Raw genomic sequence first — 21,985 nt, forward strand, 5'->3', positions numbered from 1 at the left:
CGAGAAGGAGCGTAAGGTATTGGGCCTTCTCAACGAACCTGGATGTCCCTTCGCGTGTGAGTTCCCACTCAGGTACGCTGGTTACTCGACGGACCTGCGGTGGTACGCAACTGGACCATGTCTTATGCAAAGCAGCCAGCTCCCGAGGTCACAAAAAATCCAGGGGGTCGTTACCAAGATGGCGGCAGGAACATGGTTCCTCAATCGGGATTGGAGGTCGTTCAAGTACAGGGGAGCCTCGGCGGACAGCAGGCAGAGGAGTTCTCGAGACTCTTTCGCTTACAGAATGACCGTCTAATAGCAGATTTACGGGCGCAGCTACAGTCAAGAGCTCTCCTGCCTCCGGAATTGCCGGAAGCACTGCATTCGCCTGGCTTGAAGAGGTTCAAATCGCACGGTAGCACGAAAATGCGATCCATGACCGGCCGTGAGGCCGCAGAGCATACTGCCGCTCAAGCGGACCGAGCCACTTCGGATTTGCTGAAGGGAGTTGATCAGCCTCCTGACCCTTCCTCGACCCCGTCCTCTCCTTTAGCAACTTCGCCACAGCTTCCTCGGGAAACGAGACGTAGTCGAGAACGGAGCACGAAGGATATAGAGAAGTCGACAATTGCTACTGGGAAGTCTCCAGATAGAGCAGGAAAGGCCCGAAAGGGTGAGGAACCGGATATGCCTAAGCCGCGGTGCAAGAAGCGGAAGGCTTCCAAGGAGGATGAAACGCAATTGGAACTGCAGCAGCGGCCTACCCAGGATTGTATACTAGTGGATTTCCCTTCAGACTAAAAAATGGCACTTGTGCCCGTTCAGGCCGTAGTCGAGGCGCGATGGCTTTTAACCCATGCTTAGCGCGATAATCCCTGCAATATGTCTGTCAGAGCCTATCTGTCCGGAGCCATCCCGCAAACAAGACGAAGGCAGAGGACAAAAGAAAAGAACGCAAGCAGGCGGCAGCGCTAGGAACTAAAGCATGCAAGAAGGTAGGCAAAGCAATCGGTCATTCAGGCACCATCCCACAGCGGGAAGAGACAGAAAAAGCAAGAAGGCCAATAAGTACCTTAAGGTAAGGGTGGGGCAGTACCAATGTGGAAGCTAAGGAGCAGAACCCCTGCCGTGCCAATGCCACCTCGGCTACTCCCACATCGTACGGACGAGACATGAGATGCGCGGTTTGGCAGTCAATGCGAATTTGCTTGCCCGCGGTGTGGGCTCATATTTTCTACGAAATTTCAGTGGCGGAACCAGAAAGCACGCCCTGTCCCTGCCTCGGCCAGAATGGGCTGCTACTGCTACCCTTGGCAAGCCCACTTTATTGTGGTGGTGTCGGACCCATTGGGTCACGTTTAAGGTCATAGGTCAGGGATCCCCTGCTGGTCATATATATTCTCTGGGCCCAAAGTTGTCGGGGATCCATTGGAGCGGCTTTTGACAAAGTTCGGCTGACAAGTTGTATGCGCAGGCTGGCCGAGAACGGGAGTATGGACATATGCACTGCGCCTTGACCAGCCAAACTAGCCCACTTTTTTTGGTGGCCGAATAGCGGGAGGTTTAACCCGTTAATCGCAGCCTTAATAGTAGAGGACAGTACGCGTCCCCTTATGCAAAGAGGCAGTGTAATGCTTAAGCGTTTTCATGGGCCGGCCGACACTAGGTAGTTAGGCTTGAGCAGACAATGGTGGTGGAAGCCAGGTAGTACTTATGTCGGATATCCCTCGACGAGACGGGATCTACCCAGTGACTCAAGACTCTGTCCCCAGAACGGACTTCATCCCCATTGCCCGTGCCAGTGACTCGATAATGCGCATCGCCAATGACTAGGTTGCATTGCAATAGAGTCAGTTGATTATTTAGCAGCTAAAAGGTGTCAAAATCATTAACAAGAGGGGATTATATAAATCCTCAAAAGGGATGCTAAAGCTAATGCCTTCCTCACTCGTGATTCCTCCCAACACTCGCTACAGTGACTTACTCAGTCGTTCAGCTGATCTCCCTTGATCCGTCGCTTCTTTATCTTTACCACCTTCGTTTTATCTTTTACCACCATGCTTCCCGGTGCTGTATACTCGGCCCTTGGCCTCCTGGCCGCAACGTCCTTGGTGACGGCGCAAGAAGAGGAGGATCTTGGTTACATGCCGAGAGATACTTCAGAAATGCTCAGCGCCCCGCCCGAACTGATCTCTCTTTCCGAGCAGCTTGAGAAAATACCTCCATCAATCGCCCTTCGATTCGGAGAGGAGGAGCCTGTTATCCAGGTTCCAGTGCAAATTATTGTCATTTCCGCCCAGGAGAAATCGGCGGCGGACTTCCCTCAAGTAGGTCGCGACCATGCTTTATATGAAAACGAAACAAACAAGAAGATGGAGCTCTTGGCTGATATACTTGCAGGATGACATACTTCGCCAGCAGATACAAGTACTCAACAACGCCTTCAAGCCGCACTTTGAATTCGAGCTGAATAACATTACCCGCAAAGTCGACGCAAACTGGGCGGGTGGCGGCGACAATAACAATATGAAGACGACCCTTCACCAAGGCGATCATAAAACCCTGAACTTATACTTCACCGACCAGGTGAAAGGGTCTGACGGTGGTGATGCTCTTGGCACCTGCCACTACCCTACTATTGTTCGAACTAACCCAAAAAGTGATGGCTGCTCTCTACGGACCGATACTCTCCCTTCCGGCCGCAACAAACGTTATAACCTTGGAATTACCGCCGTACATGAGGTCGGGCACTTCCTCGGCCTTGCTCATACCTTTGATGGGGGCTGCAAAGACGGCGACAAGGTTGCCGATACTCCTCCTGAGGCAAAAGCTGATTACTCTTGCGATACCAATCTGCATTCATGTGGCGATGCTCGCCCCGACCCTGTCCACAACTTCATGGATTACGGTCCAGAGTAAGTTTGCCTGCCTCTTTGGTTCTAAGCCGTTCAAGTTGAATAACATCAAGCTTTAGCTCCTGTCTTGACAACTTCACGCCGCTGCAATTTCAACGCATGCGCAGGATGTGGGAGCATTTGCGCGCCCCCGCAGTCCCCCCCCGTCAGCTGAATGCCATTCTCGAGACATGCCTTCAATATGCCACCGACGATAACAAATGCAAAGAAATCCTAAAAACTTGCATAAAGCAGAAATTCCCTAACGGCAACTACCCTAACGATAAGAAGCAGCAGCTTATTAACGCGGTCCTGCCATGTGTCAAAGAGACCGTGGCTCAAGATAATGCTATTTTGCCGCCGGACAGTACGTCGTCTGAGCCAGAACAGGGGTCTGAATCAGGGCAAGAGGAAGAAGTAGACCAATCTTTCCGAGACAGGGCCTGCTATCCTTATCGTGCCGAGGAAGATTGCAAGAAAGCAACAGAGGCATGCTTACGGGAACCAAACTACAGAAGCTCGCCGAAGCCCGAACTTCTAAAAAATGGGGCCTTTATATCATGCGTCCGAGGATATATACGGAACCCCAGTAGTCTACCACCTGTAGACAACACTGATTCTTCATCATCGAATGATGTCACGCAGGCTCAAGAGCAACAAGCACAGCCAGCACAGCCAGCACAGCCGGAACAACCGGAACAACTAGACGAGTCATTCTTGAAGAGGGCCTGCTATCCTTATCGTATCGAGGATAGTTGCAGGAAAGGAGCAACGACTTGCTCACAGAAACCGGAGTATAGAAATACTCGGAAGCCTGAGCTTCTTCAAAATCGCGAATTTATAAAGTGCGTTCGGGAAATTATACGAGCAAGCCCCTAGTAGCCCAGCTTCGGGCCGTTAGAGATGTACTCGCACATTCGAAAGTTAGGTAGAGGCCTAAGGAATGCCTTGAGGAACGAAAGGTTCTTCCTTCCGCATCTTTGCCAGACTTGCAAATAGATAGATCAAATCAAATTGGACCCTAAATCTGATTTGATTTGAGTAACTTGAAGTCTGATCTGATTTGATCTGATTTGCGTCTCCAAAATTTCGTTCCGATTTGATTTGATTTGGCTCAAGGCCGTCCAATCTGGATCTATTTGGCTATTTGAATTACCCCACTCCTTTCCCAAGATGATATACACTGCGCAGCTCCTATCAGATCAGCTTTGAGTCGCCCTCTCTGCGCAGTGACCATCTGCCCGGCAAGACTGAAGATACGTTCTGGCTCAGACGACATAGCCGGAACGGAGAAGAGGTCAATTGCCATCCGCGACAAGCGCGGGTACTGACGTCTGCGAAGAAGCCAGTACTGGATTGGATCATCTACCAGGCAATCACCGGGGTCGGTCGTACCCACCCACTCCGCATACTCGTTCCGCATGGCAGACGCTGACGGGGCAGGCTGGGTACTGAGCTTCCTGATTGAGGCCATGAAGTCATCCAGATCCGTTGTCTTCCGCGAAACTGTGGGTTGTTCGGGTATTGCATCCTGCTCCACGGCCAGCGCCCGATATTCCTCCCACAGCTCCTGAACAGCCGCCTTGCCTCTATCCAACCAATCCGGATGCTCGGCCCACTGCGATTCGACAGTTGACCATCGAAACGCGGGATGAAGGACGAGAGCCGCCAGATACGCTGGACTATCCTCGGTGAGGGCATAGTACTGATCCAGTTTCATCCACCCAAGATTACAGCCAATACGGAGGAACGGCTCCTCATCACGCTCATGTCGAAGTTTCGAGTCTTCCAGATGTTTCAAAAGCCACTCCATCGTAAGCAGAACCTCCCAAACTGCACCAAACTTACCTTCTTTGGGTCGGCCTTCCAATCGTTTGGTGGCTATCTTCAATGGTTTCAGTATGGCGAGATACTCTGCAATCACTGACCAGTCTTCGACAGACATTCTATCGTCGATAATCGCGGGCTTCTTTCGGCTCCTCCTTGGCATTGGCCTCGTTCCGTTCTGAGTTCTCCTGGACACGTATTCGCTCCACTCTGTCACTTCTGCTTGCACAAGTGAGTCAAGTGCATTTCGGAGCTGGTAACCCCGCTCCATCATGGCTTCGGATGAGTTCCAACGAGTCGCGTTGTCCACGATAACATCGTAGGTCGTTTGATCCTCGAGGTTCAGGGCAATGTTCTCGATGGACTGCAGTTTGTGAAGCTTCTCAATGCGCTGACCAGACCTTTGCACCCAATGGACGATATTGTGGAGTTTTCCTATGGGACCTTTGCACCTCCAAAGCTTCATGTCATCCTGGATCTCTTTCTCAGCTTGACAATCTTCCTCAAAGGCGTCGACGTCTGTTCCAAAAAGGATGGATCGGGCGACAAGATTGATGATATGCCCACAGCAGCGAAGTCGCCGATGCTGCTTCCTAAATCCTATCTCGGAGCTGAGGTGCCCGAGGCAGGTGTCGTTGCTTTCCGCGTTGTCCGTCACGAAGTATCCCACGCGGCTCTCAAAGCCGTACTCGTGGATTATCTCGCTCACTCGGTCGGCAAGGTTCTCACCGCTGTGGCGACCCTCGATCCGAGGCAGGCCGAGGAGAAACGTTCGAAACCTGCCTTCGTCATCGAGAAAATGGACGGTAAGTCCGAGTAGGGACGTGAATTTACGAGAGGACCATGCATCAAAAGACACGTTGATGCGGCTAAGCGAGCGACTGAGCAATTCTGTCACGACGCCTTTATGCCGATCGAACGACCGTACAATCCATTGGCGGATTGTACTATGTGTGGGAAGACTTCCCGAGTCGACGATAGCTCCATTCGCATATGCCATCAAGTCGCGAAAATACGGACTTTCAAGCTTGTGAAATGGGATGTTATCGCAAGTCACCCAGCGGATGAGCAGCTGCTGAAAGCGAATAGGTTCAAAGGACGCGACGAAAGCATTCATCAGAGCTTGTTCCCTAGGCTGGTGGGAATCCAGGTCAATCATGTCGAGCAAAGTGCGTTGTTTCTTTCTCTGAGCTGGCATCGGCCCGTCCTTGTTGATGTGGTGAGTAACTGCCATATGAGCGCTCGCTTGGCTCGTAGATGCAGCGTCGTATATGTGCGTTACGGTGGCCCTCTTCCGGTGACACATCTTACACAGCCAAAATCGATGACCAGAGCTGTCTTTCTCAATGTCGTATCCATGCTCCCATATCCAGCTCGTTCGCGGCCTTTTCCGACGCTTGCTAATAGAGTAGCCCGACACTCGGTTCCAGTCAATGCCCTCGTAGCCAACGTGGTCGACCGCGAACGATGCGTCGTCTGCGATCTCTCTTGTTGGATTCGATGCACTGGATTGGGGAGCATTGTCTGTGACACTGGAAGAAAAAGCACGCGCCTGAATCACTGGCACGACATTTTTTCGGTATTGGGAGATAGGGCCATACTAGATCATGAAGCGCATCCGCGCGAGAACCGCGGATCGGGTTGATGCTGGGGGAATGGCCTGGGAAACGCTGCGCAAATTTGCAGGATCACAATTGACGATGCGTAAAGCCGCTGGTGCGCGCCAAGATGAAAATTTGCGCGTCACGCGTTAGGTTCGACCCAAGCCTCCTCCGGTCCCTAAGTGGGAACTCAAAACGAGGATCAACGAGGTCTCGTCGGCAGGTTTGGTGGGCAGAGGCTTACCCTGAAGCTGCCATTCAGATAGTCAAATATCCAAATAAATCCGACCTCCGCGATCTGATTTGATCTGAATATGTTGCAGGTCAATTTGATTTGATTTGAATAACCTGAGAGGCGATTTGATTTGATCCGATTTGGATATATCTGATTTGATTTGAATATATCTGGATTTGATCTATCTGTTTGCAAGTCTGGCGGAGGGTTCGGCATCATCGCCGCGCCTAATCTGGCTCGTCTGGTAGGCTTCGGCTAGGAAAGACAGCTTGTCAACTTCAGCAAAAGCGGCCGGCCCGTCCAAAGGAAACACGCCGGAGGTTGAAGTTTCATATAGAATATCACCGCCTTGGTCGGCACTCTCCGGATTAGGAGCAGACATATGGAGATCCGAGGCAATGCGTAGGGCTGTTCTGCCGCTGTATTGCTACCTGACGGGCAGGTATCGTTGCTAGGTCTGCCCGTAGCCAGGTGAGGAGCTCTTCAATGCTTGTGAAGCCGTTCTCTTCAAACCCCGATCAATATTCGGGACGACGGGATCTGTATGCGTCCTTTCCACGGCCGAGAGATCCTCTCTCTGCATCCGTTCCATGAGAACGGCGGGAACTACTGAGCCCTCCGCGTACTTCCAGCCCCGTATCTCATCGAGGTTGATTTTGACGTCCTTATACAGGGGATTGTTCCTCTGAAGCCATAAAAGGGCGGCTATTACGCGGGACTTGCGCACCCGAAGGAGAGTTCCCGTCCGCCGGGCTGGGTCTGTTGGCGCCGCTCCAAGATACATGGATGTTCTCGACTGTCTGAAGGAGCGGGTGGGGGAGCACCGTGGCAACCAGGTCGTTCGTATTGTTCAGAAACACGACAATGTGTCCCTTCACGTGTTTCCGGTAACCAACACCGGACGGCGTCTTGTTATCAACTGTAAACTTTGTAATATAGCCGAAGGGGGCTTGGAGAGCAATCAGTCTCTCCTCAAGAGGAGAGAGACCGTCGAGTTCTTTAGGATAACGATGCTCACATCCGATATCCATATTGTTGACCGAGCAGGCCTTTGGCAGCCAGACTTGCAAATAGATAAATCAAATCAAATCCGGGGTCCAATTTGATTTGATTTGGATAGCAAAATCATGGATCTGATTTGATTTGATTTGATTTGAATCGATTTGGATCTCATTTGGATATCTGGATAGCCCCACTTTTTCCCGACAAAATACATTGAGCCGCTCCTATACCTTAGGTCCGCTTTGATAAGGTCCGCTTTGAGGCGGCCTCTCTGAGCTGCGGCCATCTGTCCGGCAAGGCTAAATATTCTCTCCGGCTCTGAAGACATCGCCGGAATGGAAAAGAGGTCGATTGCCATTCGCGACAGGCGTGGATATTGGCGTCTGCGGAGAAGCCAGTACTGGATGGGATTGTCCACAAGACAATCGCCCGGATCGGTACTGCCCACCCATTCTGCGTACTCGTCACGCATGGAGGACGGTGAGGGCGCAGGTTGGGCGCCAAGTTTCCTAATTGAGGTCATGAAGTCATCTAGGTCCGTTGTCTTCCTTGCAGCTGTGGGCTCCTCGGGTATCGTATCTTGCTCGACCGCGAGGTTCGGTACTCCTCCCATATGCGCCATTGCAGCAGTCAAGTGCAGAGCTGTCCCATTTTGGCCATCGGCTACAAATATCTCCCCCCGTAATATGGCAGATGCACCCAAAGATATATTTCACGATCAAACGTGTCAGGTAAAACACAAAAAGAAAGCTTGGTGACACGGCCTGGAAAAGCAACTGCCCGTAATTAGCGACCACTCTAGGCCAGGCAGGGCTGGCTCCCCAAAACTATTGGCCCAGGTCGCCATTGTGGGGCGTATCCAAATAATCAGATATCCAAATAAATTTGGGTGTTGCGATTTGATTTGATTTGATTCAGCGCAGGGGCAATTTGATTTGATTTGATTTGGATTAATTTGATTTAATTTGATTTGATTTGATTATGATTTATCTATTTGCAAGTCTGTTGGCAGCTTCCCACGTTCGAAACCAGCGCGGCACTCCAGGCAAATATCGACTTGAGGGTCAGCATCCGATGGGAGGCACTTCTCGCATTTCTGGAGAGCCGTCGTGGCCTGCACCAACCAGGGGGTTAAGCACTCTCTCCATTGGAGGATGGTGAGCCTCGCAGGCGGGAATTTTCTGTAGCAAAAGATGCAGTGGGAAATGGGTAGCGTTCTCTCGTCTGTGAAGGCCTCATAGAATGACTTTGAGGTCTCGACCTGAAGAGCGAGGGTACTTCTTTGCACCAGGATCTTCCTACCGATGCATCTTTCTGAGCACCGAAGCAAGACTCTCGGTGTTGTAGAATCGCGTCAACAGACCGTTGCTGGAATTGGACAGCCTCATGCGGTAGCCTCGGTCTTTTCCGGGGCCGGCCTTGACCCGAGGGTGGTGGAGTCACTGGAGTCAGAAGTCCTTCTTGTCGTTCGCCACGGCGCTTGCGGGAAGGCGGCGTCTGGGGAGGACGCAAGGTCATTTCCGGGGTATTTGGCCTTCGTACCGGCTCGGTATCGCTCGCCCTCGGCCGGGCCCGGGCCTCGGCGCGCTGTCGCTCCAGATCGTCTAGTGTACCGACGATTTCCTCAAGGGGTACTATGGCTTTCCCATTTCGGGGCTGCAGCGCCGTGGCTTCCTGCTGGGGAACTCCTTGTCCCCGGCGGGTCTTTCTTCGGCTCGCTGGCGATCCAGGCCATGCAACGTACGGCGAATTTCGTTGAGCGAAATTCGAGCGGGCTCCTGCTGGGGCTCGCGGAGTGCCTGTAGAGTCGCCTCGTCGAAAGCACTCTAACTGGCTCATCTCGAGGCCCCTTCTGGCACGGTATCGCGCGGGTTGGCGTTCCTGATCTTCCATCGAGCGAACCTCTTCAAGCGAAATCTTGACACCCCGCTAGAGGACGGAGTGAAGAAAGAATAACCAAATAAAAGGATACCATGCTTAACCGATCGGGGTTGAACGGAAGAAATACACCGTTTTTATCATCGAACGAATGGCCAGGAAGGAGCAACGGAGGCACGGGGGGGTCAATGCACAGCTGTAACTTGGTCGGTGGAGTAAGAGCTTTACGGAGCTGGCAACCTCACAAAGCGTGCCCGGAGACGCTTCGAGATCGGAAGGTCGTGGGGTACCCGGCTTGACAGATGGCATACCAACCGCGGCGTTTGGTCTGGGATCACGTCTCGTGAGTAAGAGGTCCAGCTGACTTTCGTAGGGCTGAGCCGAATAGGATCAAAAGCAATATAGACAGGGACCGATGCGGGCAATGACATCGTGACGCCCGTTTCCAGGGTCACGCGACTGATCAATGCCGTCGTTGTCGGACCCTGGAGCCAGGGGCCCTGTCTGGCCCTCTCTCACGTGCTGTTAAGTGAGGCTGGGAACGATCTAGGAGACAAACAAGTAGAGCATCACTTGTTACCGCTGCCGTCCTAGCTCATCACATGAGTACCAATTAGTACTCATGACCAAAGAGCTGTGCGGCGAGGGATCTTCTCGCATCATCAGGATGCATTCTGTAAATGTTGTCTTGTCAGGCCTGATGAGGGTCATTTGCGTATAAGAATATGGTGAGACCTCCTTACAAGAGGGCCAGAGACGTTTTTGACATACCCCCGTTTCCTCTCATCGCCATAAGTACCCGCCAGGTCAACTTCTACCCAGAATTCCTCAAGGGCTAGAATCCAGCAGCAGACAATCAATGGCTCGTTCGTCGGCATCGGGACCAGGGCTAGGGCAGCCAGCTCTGAACCCCTAGGAGTACAATTCTTCTCGAGCCTCGAGGGCTGGAGATAGCCTCATCTACCGACCGGCAGCTCATCCGAGGGCACAACTTGGTCGGTGCGGTCCGACTACAGTTCGTCAGGCCGAGTTTCTTCGACGACGGGGCTGGGGAGCATGGAGAACTCCTCGATGAGATTGATGGAGTCGATGTGCCGCTATCCATGCACGTGTATCCCTTCCCCCAAACAGTGTGTCCATCAATCAAGTAACTTGACTTGGTTGCTTGAAGTTGGTTGATTACATAACAGTCAATCACGAGTAACGATCTCTCCGACCAAGCAAAAGTAAAGCTTTCTGCATTACTCGGGTTTACTCCGAGTTACCTGACTAGCGTTGATTTCAGGCAATTTCGTGATACCCATGTCATGAAAGTGGACGAACCCCTTTCCTCTCGCCGATTGAGCTTGGTGATTACAGTTACTTTCTTCGTGCCTGATTCATCAACATCCTGCAGAAACTGTTCAACGCTGAGGAAGCCAGCAATGCCCTCTCACTCAGCTTTCGATCCTTGCAATCATCTCGGGCACGTCACGCCTCCCAAGACGCCTTCCCAGTCGGTCCCCGACGAGCAAGCATCTCCATGAAAGGGACTTGCCAAAGGCATCGCAATGCGTTTTCCTATATCTTGGGAGAAGATTCGTTACGACAGAAAACCGTTGGCCACCATACGATATCGTCAGCCTCACAAGCGCGCAATGAACTCGAAGGCGCAACCATCGATAATCTACAAACACGGTGCGCAACTCGACAGACGGCGACAACAAGTACTGGCTCTGCAAATATTGCCATGTGAGCGGACGTCACGACACAGCGCTCTTTGCCAGCGAGAGTACGACGAGCATCATCTATCACCTTAGGCACCACCACAAACTTGCCGAGTTCGGTTACAAAGTGGCAGGGTCCGACCCCTTCAGCATCTCTCAAGGAGCCACCAAGGCCGCGTCGTACTTGGGGAGCCGACGCATGGTGTTCAATGACCTCCAGTTTCGAAGTCATTTTGCCGACTGGGTCATTGATCTTGATTTGACTTTCCGCCAAGCGACTCACCGACGAACAAATGAAATATTTGCATTGTGCCTGGAAGACATCGACAAAGTTTTGCCGAAAAGCCCGTCAGCGCTGAGCAGTTGGGTCAGCGAAAAATGGTTCGGTGACAACGGCAGGCGCGCCTGGCTGAAAGAACAGCTCCGCCTGTCCAAAAGCAAGATCCACGTCTCGACAGATGCTTGGACATCTGAAGAAGGTACCAACTATTTGGCTATAGTTTCTCACTTTCTAGACGCTGCATACAAGCTGCAAACGGCTTTGCTGGATTTGCCAGTTTTGAAGGGCCCCCACACTGGCGAGAATATCGCCAAAGTCCTTGCAGCGGTCATGGGGTCATACGAGATCGGTCAGAACGTTGGTTTCTTCATGATGGACAACGCAAGTAGTAACGACACTTGCATTCGAGAGCTGGCGAAGCGCTATCCTGTCATCAAGCCTCAGAGTCGCCTGCGCTGCGTCGGCCATATGCTCAACCAAATCGTCAAAGCCCTTCTCTTTGGGCAGGGTGTCGGCAAGTTGGAGAAACAGCTTTGCGGCGCGTCTGAAGTGGAGCGTTTTGAAATCTGGAGAAAGCATAGCTTCGTCGGTAAACTTCACAATTTCTGTGTTTGGGTAAACAGAAGTGACCAAAGGCGGGAGCAGCTGAAACGGTATATTTTGCAGGCTTACGAGGAAGGCAGCATTGAACTGCTCTACACTAGAGTCCTGGTCGACGGCGGAATCCGCTGGAACTCTGCATATGCAATGATTCAGAGGGCGGTCAAGCTCCGTCATGCGATTGATCTGTTCTTCCTCAACTATTGCTACGGTGGCGTAGGGTACGACATTTCGCAAGACGTACTAACCCTACAAGATTGGATTGACTTGCACCATTTTCTCGACATCTTGAAGCCTTTCAAAGATCTGACAAAACGCATGGAGGCCGAGCCAATAAAGCTGGCCTGGAAGGATCACATGGCTCCTTCATGAAACAATTGAATCATTCGATGTCCTCTTCAAAAAGCTCCAAGAGGCCGGAAGATTTGCCGATGACCATCCCGACGTGGTTTCAACGTATTATTCCCACGCAATCGATGCTGCTCGCATCAAGCTAGAAGAGTACTTTGGCCTTACCGATGCCACCCCAGCTTATCGGTGCGCTGTCGCATTGCATCCGGCGAATAAGTTTGCTTACTTCGAACTTGGTGGAGTCACAACAAGCAGTGGATCAGTGAGGCAAAGAGCGTGGTTCAAGTTTTCGCAGAATACGAAGACGCATACATGGAAGCGGACGCTGCGGACCATGAGGAGGCTTCGTCGCTGGCCTAGGAGAAGTCGTCGCTGATAAGGCTGGCGATGATCTCGTCGCCCTTGACCCACTCCAGGAAGCTCGCAAACGCCGACAGATGCTGGCTGAGCTTGCGGCGTCCGGCAAGGAAGGAGGAAAGAGCGAGACTAACTTCTGAGCTCGACGAGTTCATGGCTAGGAATAACAAGGCTGATTCGGAAGTCGAAGATCCCTTGCAATGGTGGATCTGTCATGCGGCAGACTACCCAGTTCTGTCGCAAATGGCTTTCGACTTGTTCACTTGTCCAGCAATGAGTGCTGAATGTGAGCGGGTTTTCTCTCAGACCAAAAGGTCATCACGGATGAGCGGAATCGCCTCAGCTCAACACCGTGGCAGCTATCGAATGCCAAAGCACCTACTTCGATCTGGCATGCTATCGTAGTCATGCTCGAGGAGCACTTTTTCCCCTCGTCCCAAGGTCACAGGCGGACAAGATATAGAGATCACTCAAGCAAATCGGCTCCCGGAGTCAAGTAATGTCAACCAACCAAGTAAAGCACAGCCATTTCTTCGAGTAAACCAAGTCGAGTAAACGGATCCTTCAACCAAGTCAAGTAAGGGTGTCATTTTCTGCTTTACTTGGTTGATGGACACACTGGTTGAATCCATTGAGGCAAGGAGACTTCACCAGCATTCCACATTGACACGGTATACGGAATGCCGTGTAATTCCTTGGAGACCTCTGCTGCTGGGCGTTGGAATCGCTTGATGAGCATTTTACAGAAACGCTCTACTGATGACTTCATAAGGCGATCCTTCTGCTCGATGGAAAGTTCATTCATGAACCACTGTAGAGCTCCGCCGGCAAGGAAAGACATATAGTGCTGCGACAAGGCGTAGGAGTCGAGATCCTTGTACATTCGCAGGCGCTCGCAGAAGAGGTATACATCCGTGTACACATTGCTGCCGCTTGAGAGGACACAAGGCCTTGTTTATGAGGATCCTTGTGATTGGGGTTGAAAACACCCATGTTGTCACGTTTGAGCCTCTTGGCAACAGCTTCCACATCACTAGAGGTTTGAAGGTCTGTGTGGTAGGAGAGAGGCGCTCCGGCGGCTGTGAGCGTATCAATGCCAATGCTGCTTCCAGAGCTGCTGCTGCTGGAAGAAGAAGATTCGAGTCGCTTGAATCATCTAGTCGTAGGTATCTGCGATGTTTGTGGTGACTGCGGCGGTCGCGGCGGCTGTGGTGGCTATGCCGGCTTCCTTTCTGCTTCCTCACGCCTGAAGGTGATTGTGACTGAGTTGGCGCCTTTGGGGGTTCCGTTGACTGCAACATAGCTTGAGAATTTATACCTCGCTGTTCCGCGGGAAGTTGTTGGTCGGCATCCGGAAGATATACCAAATTGGATGTCATTGACCTCGAATCAACTTCCTTGGGCGTGATCTTCGAGATCAATTTCATCATGTTGTCCTCTGTGGGTTCCGGCACAATATAGGCTTTTTCCACCACTGCTCTCCATGCAGGCACATGTTCGAGGTCCGAGATGCCGGCTTGTGGTACAGCCAATACTTCGCGTAGGCTGATTTGATGAGCACAGACGTGGAAAGGAGATCTTCCAAGGCTTCACATGCTTCCTTGTCACGGACTGTGAAGGTATCGAGAGCTTCCTTAGATTTGTCTCGCATCAGCTTGAGGAATCGGATGGACCATTTCCACGCGTTGAGAGCTTCTGGGAGCTGCTGTAATTGGTCTGCCAATTGCGAATGATTGTCCTTGGGGTTGAGAGAGACTCTGTTGCGCTTCGGGCGGCGTTGCTGGACTGCGTCCGGTAGCCGGGGTGCATCATCTTCTTCAGCCGGGCGTGGCGAGCTTCTATCGTCAGCTTGCTTGACCGAGCTTCCTTCGTTGGTCGGTTTGGCCATTGTGTGGTCGGTTTGCTTGCCAGCTGACACTTGCGATAGTGATATACGATTACACGGGCTTTCGCAAAACTTCCTATCACCAAAGTCGTCACGAGCGAAAGACACCTTAATGCAACGGTATTGACCCTATAGCGTTATCACGAGGGTGAAGAAATGTTGGCTGCTAGCTGTCAAGGGTGTCGGTCGCACCACAAGGTTAGCTGGTTAGCAAGCCAAAGGATTGATGAGCTTTGGGATAAGCTCGTGGGGGGTGGTGAGCTTGGGTAAGCTCGTGGGGGCGACTTATGTAAGTCACGATGGTTGTTTTTGGTGGTTTTTTTTTGGTGCGAGCCCGAGTCAACGGCTCACGTGTGGTGCCCAAGCAGACTTGAGCTATGGTGTGAGGCTTACACAATGGCTCACTGGTGCTAATCAAAGCAAAGGGTAGGAATTGCTACCAATCTGATGCATTTGCATATGAATGAGATGAAGTGGGATGGTTGTCTCTCCAAATAAGCTAGGACTGCCTCATCCTTATGTAGGAGGCAGCCAGGTCGGACTATCTAGGTGATCCGGCCGGTTTACCAGGCAGCCACATACCGATGCCTGTTCACACGGCTGCCTGTTCACACGGCTGTGCGTTCGGCAGCCGGTGTCCTTGATGCTTGGTGCCGTGCCCAACGCCCCAGTGTGCGTAGGGACACGCAAAAACGCATCAGTGGCTTTGGGCATTAGCCTTTTCCTCCCCTGCATGCCCCCTTGGCTGGCAGCTGCGAAGCGGGGTGATCCTTTTTTTTCACCGTATATTTCGACCATACCGCCATTCATTCAAGATTTTGATGAATGAATTGAATAAAGACTCCTGATTTTCGATTCGTCGAATTTGAAGACCTTACCCGATTCCTCTTCATTCAATTCAAGGGTCCCGAGGCCGATTCGACTTCAAAATCTTCAAATATCAGCCCTACTATCGTCTGGGCCGGCCTCTGTCGTGAAAACGGGTTAACGATCTAAGTCCGAGGGTTACATAGTCGGGTTGACTCTAGCAAAGGTGACTGAGAAGGATGAATAATGTCGTTGGTAAGCGGTGGTATCGAACCTTCTAGATGACAACGTCATCTAGGCAGCCTGGGTGGCGATATCGCCACCCCAAGGCAGCCACAGGTGACAGAACTATAAGAAGTCACTTTTTGTTAGGGAGGAGGAAGAATCTAAGGACAAGAAACATAATCTATTCATCACTTGCACCCTCTCTTCGCGAGAGCCTCAAGACCGTCGCGGCGCTCCACCTCCCAGGCGAGGGCGTAGGGGTGAACGCGGCCGCTCATAAAGAACCACTGCTCGGACCAGTCCGTGTCGACGATTGGCTGGCCGTAGATAGAGAGGTTGAGGCTAAAGAAGAGAGAGGGGCCCAGGTCGTCGCCCTCGGCCCGGAGGGGTGCGTAGTCGGCCTCGAGCAGCCACGAGGGCACCGGCAGGAGGACGCGGGCGATAGCCTCAGCGTTGAGGCCCCTAATGCGGTGCTCGTCGTGGTGGGCGAACCTCGCGGGGCAGTCGGGCTGGGCGAAGAACATCATGGACATATCGCTGCCCGCGCCCTTGCTAGAGCCAAGGGGCTTGCGGAGGTGCGGGGCAGAGCTGTCCGCCGACGGAGACGAAGACATGGCTCGGCCGTGTAGTGGAAGAGCAACGTTGCTGGGGCAAAGCTAAAAGCGGCGAGAAAGATAGGCAGGAGTGCTCCCTACCTATATACCGTCTTACGAGTTTAGTGTAAAAGAGAAGGGCCAGTGGCGATTGCTTCCATTCACTACCATTCCCTTCCATTCTCATATTCAGGCAGTCTATAAAGATCTCGCCTCTTTCCACCTTAGATAGCAGAATCAAGAGTCTTCCAGTCCCTGATCTTTATGCCCACTTGCTCATCCTCCGTGCGATATGTGTTTCTTTTGATTTTGATTTTGGGGTTTTGTTTTTGTTTTTCAACTGATGTCAATAGCCAGACGCCCAGCCTCCGTTCCATCGGCACCCACTCCCTGGGATGAATTATCGCCAGGTTAGGTTTGGCCGTAGGGGCCAGGGTTCTTGGGGCAACAGGGGATGCATGTGCGACTTGAGGTTCGGGAACAGCAGGGACTTCTAAGGTAAGCCTCCGCAACCTGCTTGTGTGTGGAGTTTTTAACCATCCACCGTATCCAGAACTGGCGGACGCCAGGTCCGACCTTCACACGGCCGCCCATCCCACCGTTTGTTGGACAAACAGTGAAAGCCTGCAAGCCGCCCCAGACACCGGCATCCCTGGTTAGGACCTGGGTTGCCAGCGTCAGTAGCGCGCTTATGAGCAGGAGCCGCGTCAAGCCGTAGGTAAACATTTGTGTTATTTTATGCCGGCCTTTCTCTAAGACTACTAAGCCGGCGGTGGTTTGGTGAGGGAAGTAGAGTGGGTAGCTATACTTCACCTCGTAGGGTGAATTTGGAAGAGGGGTTGGAGAATTTGGATGTTCCTCTTCGTTTTTTTCCCCAGAATGTCGGTGTGTGGTAAATCACTTAGTTGCCGACACTTTTCACTAAGATTACTTAGTGTCCGTACGACGGATAGGAAGGTAGGTAGGAAGATGGGTAATGAGGTGATCTTAGTAGTTGTATGCTTAGAGAGTAGCTAGAAAGCTTGCTTAAGAAAAGGATATCTAGTAGACATAAGTCCCTTTATAGAAAACTCCTCCCTTTCTTTCCTCTGATTATTCGTTCGATCCCTCTAGGCAGCAGAGTCAGTGTGGCTAACAAACCGACAGACCTAGACCGGCACCTGCGGGCGGTCGGTCTGAGTTCCTCAGGGCTCGCGGGCGGTCGGTCTAGGTCTGTCTGGGTTAGCAGCTCAGTCGGTCTTGGTCTGGGTTAGCTGATTTCTCATTGGCTGTCCTTGCAGAGCCCCACTTAATTTTATACCGCATGCTCACACCCGCAAACACAAGAGGGCAAAGGTGTTACGCATTAATGTATTGAAATGTCAGTAGCTTTTACGTCTAGGCCCTATAGGAGAAATCCTCCGGGTGAAATACACATACATACACACACACAAGAGGGCGGATCTGTTGAGTATCTTGCGAAAAGAGGCTGCAGAGTCAGACTTCGTTGGGTGCCTGCAAAGAATGAGGAGTTCACCCTTGGGCCACTGGCCAAAATGCAGGCGAAAAGAGCGACGCGAGATGAATGCATCGCTGAACCAGCAACGTTTCAGGCAAGAGCAACGACGTTACGACTGCTGCTCAACGAACACACTCGCGTTCGTCAGATCCCAGAAAGGGTTGGAAAGCACTCAAAGCGCATCGATAAAGCATTGCCGGGCAAGCACACCCGCAAGATGTACGACGAGCTAACTAGAAAGGAATCTGAAGTGTTGGTACAACTTCGAACTGGCAAATCACGACTGAATGGCTACCTCTGCAAAATCGGGGCAGAGGAATCGGATGAGTGCACCTGCGGACAGTCGGCGGAAACGGTGGAACATTTCCTCTTTCGATGCAGAAGATGGACGGTACAACGAGAAATCATGCTTCGATATGCTCGCGGAAAGATGGGAAACCTGTCTTTCTTCCTAGGAGGCAAGGCAGAGTCAGACGACGACAAGTGGCAGCCCGATATGGGGGCTGTACGGGCGACAATACAGTTCGCATTGGCAACGAAACGCTTCAGTATGGACCGACGAGGGACCATGTACTGATCAAGAACAACCATACTAACACAACAGCCTTCAACTTGGCAGACCGCGCTTCAGTCGCTGAAGGTAGGACGCTGAACACTTGGAGAAACTGACCTTCAAGTAGGCCTGTCATGTCACAGCGAACGAGGCTGGAAACAGATGAAAAGAAGCGTGGGGCTTCAGGTGCGATGGAACCATGTACAGTAGGTACGTAGCTTAGCGTAGTGGCTCTATGGGGGAACCCTCCGGGCGCAATACAAAATAATAATAACACAAGAGGGCGGTGCAGGTACTTGGATATTCAGATTGGCCAATGGTAGGCCTGGAAACCCGGAACCCAGACCGACTCAGACCACTCAATCCGACCGGCAGCTCGGTCTGTCGGTCTGATGAGATTCCCTGGTCGGTCGGTCTGCGGTCTGAAGGTGGTCTGTCAGACGGTCTGTCAGACGGTCGGTTTGTTAGCCACACTGAGAGTATTTGTCGAGAAGAAGGTCCGAACAAAGTGAGGCCTCTAAGTCTCTCTAGGTAATACAGCTCGAAACCAGGTAAGGAGGTGTTGGAACGGCGCAGCAGCGGCATGGGTCACCTGCAGGTCACGTGGTGCATTCAGCTGAGATTTCTGCGGGCCCAAAAGGGACACATTCCTAGCCGGAAGGGGGCATCATACACATCGCCTTTACACACACACAGCCGTGCCTATAGCTCCAATTGACCTCTTCTGTGTGCCCACCATCGTTGCCGCCTTCCCCATTCGGACGAGCCGCAGAACCGCTGTTCTGACAGGAGGGAGGTTTGTGGTCCACTGAGGGGTCCGGAGGCGATAATCTCCCTGTGCAGCCCCGCCGTCAGCCAATAAAAATTAAGCGAAGCTGTAAATTGTGCTACAAAGTGACGAAGTACACGCAGTGCGCAAATTCAGCGGAGCTTTCTTTACTGAGCAAAAAGTGCGGCCCACTTTGCTAACAGTTGCGTTTTGATTGGAGCCCACTTCGAATACGTCTAGGTGATTGGTCAGGTTTACCCTAGCTTTACCCGTGAGCAACGTTGTGATTGGTTAGAGCCCATGTATACTGTCCGCGGTAGAAATTATTCACACCGTGAATGACGTCTCTGATTGGTTTAAAGGGTTTACCCGTACCTTTCCCGTACGAGACGTCACATAACGTAATCCGCTCCCCAAGAGCTCTCGTAGCAACAAATTTACAGCTTTTGCTTACTCCTGTGACGGCGTATTCGGCGGCAACCCAGGTATTTTATGTGTATACCACACATTGTAATGTACAGGAGAGGCAACCCATCTGGGGTTGCGCAAAGAGCCTCGAGGAACGAAAGTTTTGAGGTTTGAGTTAGAGGACAGACATGTTGGTTGGGTCAAAGGGTTTAGAATAAGAAGATCGGGTGAGCGATTTATGCTCCTTTGAAGGGTCCATAATGGGTACAGAACTGACCGACAGGAGAAGAGTGGCTTGCATTACGGGAGAGCCAGATTTGACGCATTGTCGTTTGGGTTACGCAGCCGATGATGTAGGAAATGCGGGAATAGGACCAGATGCGCGAGGAATTAGTAGAACAGAATAACTGCTGCACGGAGGTCATACGGCGCAAGATATGCGGGACGACCGCGAGAGTGAAGCGATGCGAAAGATGTTATGCAGTGGCATACTGCGGTAGAGAACACCAAAAGGCGGACTGGAAGGTTCACAAGAAAGCATGCGTGCCGAGGGAAGGACGGAAGACGCGCAGAGTCTGGAAGGAAAGCGCGACGACATCCACTTGGTTTTGCCGGTCAGAATTCTCTCGCTCGTTCGGCCAACGCTGCTGCCGCAGTCCCATGCTCCAGTAACCAAGCAAAGGAAATGATCGAGGAGCGGCGGCAGGGAAAAACCCTCGGAAGGAATCAGAGGCTGTCGCGCAGCTTGCCTTCAGGGAGAAAAACCTCCGCAACCGGTCACCGTGATTGGAGGGTGAACCCTCCAATTGCCCAATAGCTCCTTGGTTCCGAAGGAAAGCTATGGGCCAAAGCGCAATTGTCAAGACCGGCTTCGCAGAGGAATATGAACTCTTAAGGTCTTCCTCTGTGCTGTTAGGGCCACGATGGGCCTTGGCAGCGGAAGCGCGGTCGGGTGGCCTGTAAATCTGGCCCCAGCTAGCAAGCCGCTAACAGCTCTCCAGGGGTCAGAATTTTTACAGGGGAGAGTTGTTCACAAGGAGAGGGGGGTTGCCTGGTAGAACTTCAGGGTAGAATATCTTTTTGTCTCTTCGTTCCTTGAGACAAGGCGCTGCCCTAAACCGACGGCCAGCCCGCACATCCCTGTCCAAGTACCTTAAGGAATGAAAAGCCCTATTAATGCTCCGACTGTCGGGAAGCGGTCGTAAGATATGTGTCAGTTGCAGCACACTTGTAGGAGTGTGCATTCCACTTTTGCCTGCACGACGCCACTGACTTACCTAGCCGTTAGGAATCTTTAGGCCAAATATTTAAGACCGCCCTAGGATCTAAAGATACCAGTGCTACGCCCCAAACTTAAAGAATGAGCTTCCTTTAAACCATACTGTAATTCTAGGTATAAAGGATAGGCAGAGGAAAGAAAGAAGAGTAAAGATCAAAAATCACTTAACATCAACCTAACTAGGAAGCTTGGATCATAACAGCTTCATAGCCTCTCTTACCCTTTCCCTCCAAACTATAGCCTTCGTTCACCCTAGTTTGCGGTCAGACTAGGTATCATCAGTAATACCTTAAATGTCTATCAAGCATCTTCAGCTTGCAGCCCTCACCGGCGGTTCTGCTTCGCTCCTCTTCATTTTCCTACTACTAGGCGCTCATGTGCTCCCAGCACTCGCCGCGAGTGGCATCATAACAGCGGCAGCACCGATCAAGATCATGCCTCTAGGCGATTCCATCACCTACGGACGGACCGGCAGCTCCACCCTTGCCGGCTACCGAGGACCCCTCTTTGCCCTGCTCCAGCAGTCTGGCTACCATATCGACTTCGTGGGTTCAATGCACAGCGGCATCGGTTTGGCGGACCCGGACAACGAAGGACATCCCGGTATCACTGTTCGGGGGCTAGATTCCATTGTTGAGGCATTTCATCTGGTGCAGAATACTGCACCTCAAATGATCCTACTGCATATTGGAACTAACAATATGTATAATGACAAGACCGCAAAGATGGCTCCTAACGACTTAACGAAACTGGTCAAGGATACGCACGCTCAGGCGCCTAATGCAAGGATACTCCTAGCTTCGATTATCTTCTCTACCGACCCACATATCAACGCTAGGATCCGGAGGTACAACCAGCAGGTAGAGGCGACTGTGAGGAAGCTCTCGGGCCAAGGTCTTCCTATAGTCCACGTCGATATGTCGAAGGCGATCACACCGGTGTTCATGGTTGACCTAATCGATAAGGTCCATCCAAACGATGCCGGGTATCAGAAGATGGCCCAGGTGTGGATGAACGCTCTACAGAAGGTCCTCCCTAAGCCGAAAGCGAAGATGCCTTGTTGAGGAACGAAAGGACCTAAGTTAGTACGGTCGCACATTAGCTACAAAGTATAATTCGTGCCTTACACAGGGTATATCAGCCTCTAATCCCTTCGACTGCTGAGGGAAAAAGCAGCCTGATCTCTTTTGCGATTTCTAGATTTAGGAAGTAGAATCCCGCATATAGCCGGCCGAGCTTAAACTCCAGTGGAGAA

General features: G+C 51.9%; 5 protein-coding genes across 5 annotated transcripts; 2 read left to right on the top strand and 3 right to left on the bottom strand.

Moving 5' to 3' along the window:
- Positions 1-2,039: 2,039 nt before the first annotated feature.
- Positions 2,040-3,417, top strand: HRG_10172 (pregnancy-associated plasma protein-A domain-containing protein; the record flags this gene model as incomplete). The annotated part of the gene is made up of 4 exons (XM_044868643.1): positions 2,040-2,309; positions 2,383-2,897; positions 2,957-3,243; positions 3,392-3,417. 4 exons carry the CDS (start codon positions 2,040-2,042, stop codon positions 3,415-3,417), a joined length of 1,098 nt encoding a protein of 365 aa, XP_044715998.1.
- Positions 3,418-4,174: 757 nt separating this feature from the next.
- HRG_10173 (transposase) lies at positions 4,175-6,321 on the bottom strand (the record flags this gene model as incomplete). Its single annotated transcript, XM_044868644.1, has 7 exons — positions 4,175-4,210; positions 4,276-4,382; positions 4,464-4,858; positions 4,913-5,650; positions 5,720-5,930; positions 6,015-6,208; positions 6,305-6,321. 7 exons carry the CDS (start codon positions 6,319-6,321, stop codon positions 4,175-4,177), a joined length of 1,698 nt encoding a protein of 565 aa, XP_044715999.1.
- Positions 6,322-12,712: 6,391 nt separating this feature from the next.
- Positions 12,713-14,601, bottom strand: HRG_10174 (uncharacterized protein; the record flags this gene model as incomplete). The annotated part of the gene is made up of 3 exons (XM_044868645.1): positions 12,713-12,922; positions 13,333-13,645; positions 14,249-14,601. The coding sequence occupies 3 exons, from the start codon at positions 14,599-14,601 to the stop codon at positions 12,713-12,715; spliced, it is 876 nt and encodes a 291-aa protein (XP_044716000.1).
- A 1,217-nt stretch (positions 14,602-15,818) lies between these two features.
- On the bottom strand, positions 15,819-16,244 carry HRG_10175 (uncharacterized protein; the record flags this gene model as incomplete). Its single annotated transcript, XM_044868646.1, has 1 exon — positions 15,819-16,244. The coding sequence occupies one exon, from the start codon at positions 16,242-16,244 to the stop codon at positions 15,819-15,821; it is 426 nt and encodes a 141-aa protein (XP_044716001.1).
- Positions 16,245-21,023: 4,779 nt separating this feature from the next.
- On the top strand, positions 21,024-21,794 carry HRG_10176 (GDSL-like lipase/Acylhydrolase family domain-containing protein; the record flags this gene model as incomplete). Its single annotated transcript, XM_044868647.1, has 1 exon — positions 21,024-21,794. The coding sequence occupies one exon, from the start codon at positions 21,024-21,026 to the stop codon at positions 21,792-21,794; it is 771 nt and encodes a 256-aa protein (XP_044716002.1).
- Between the last annotated feature and the right edge of the window lie 191 nt (positions 21,795-21,985).

The sequence above is a fragment of the Hirsutella rhossiliensis genome (assembly GCF_020360975.1).
Source record: "Hirsutella rhossiliensis strain HR02 chromosome Unknown scaffold00015, whole genome shotgun sequence".
Taxonomy (NCBI): Eukaryota; Fungi; Ascomycota; class Sordariomycetes; order Hypocreales; family Ophiocordycipitaceae; genus Hirsutella; species Hirsutella rhossiliensis.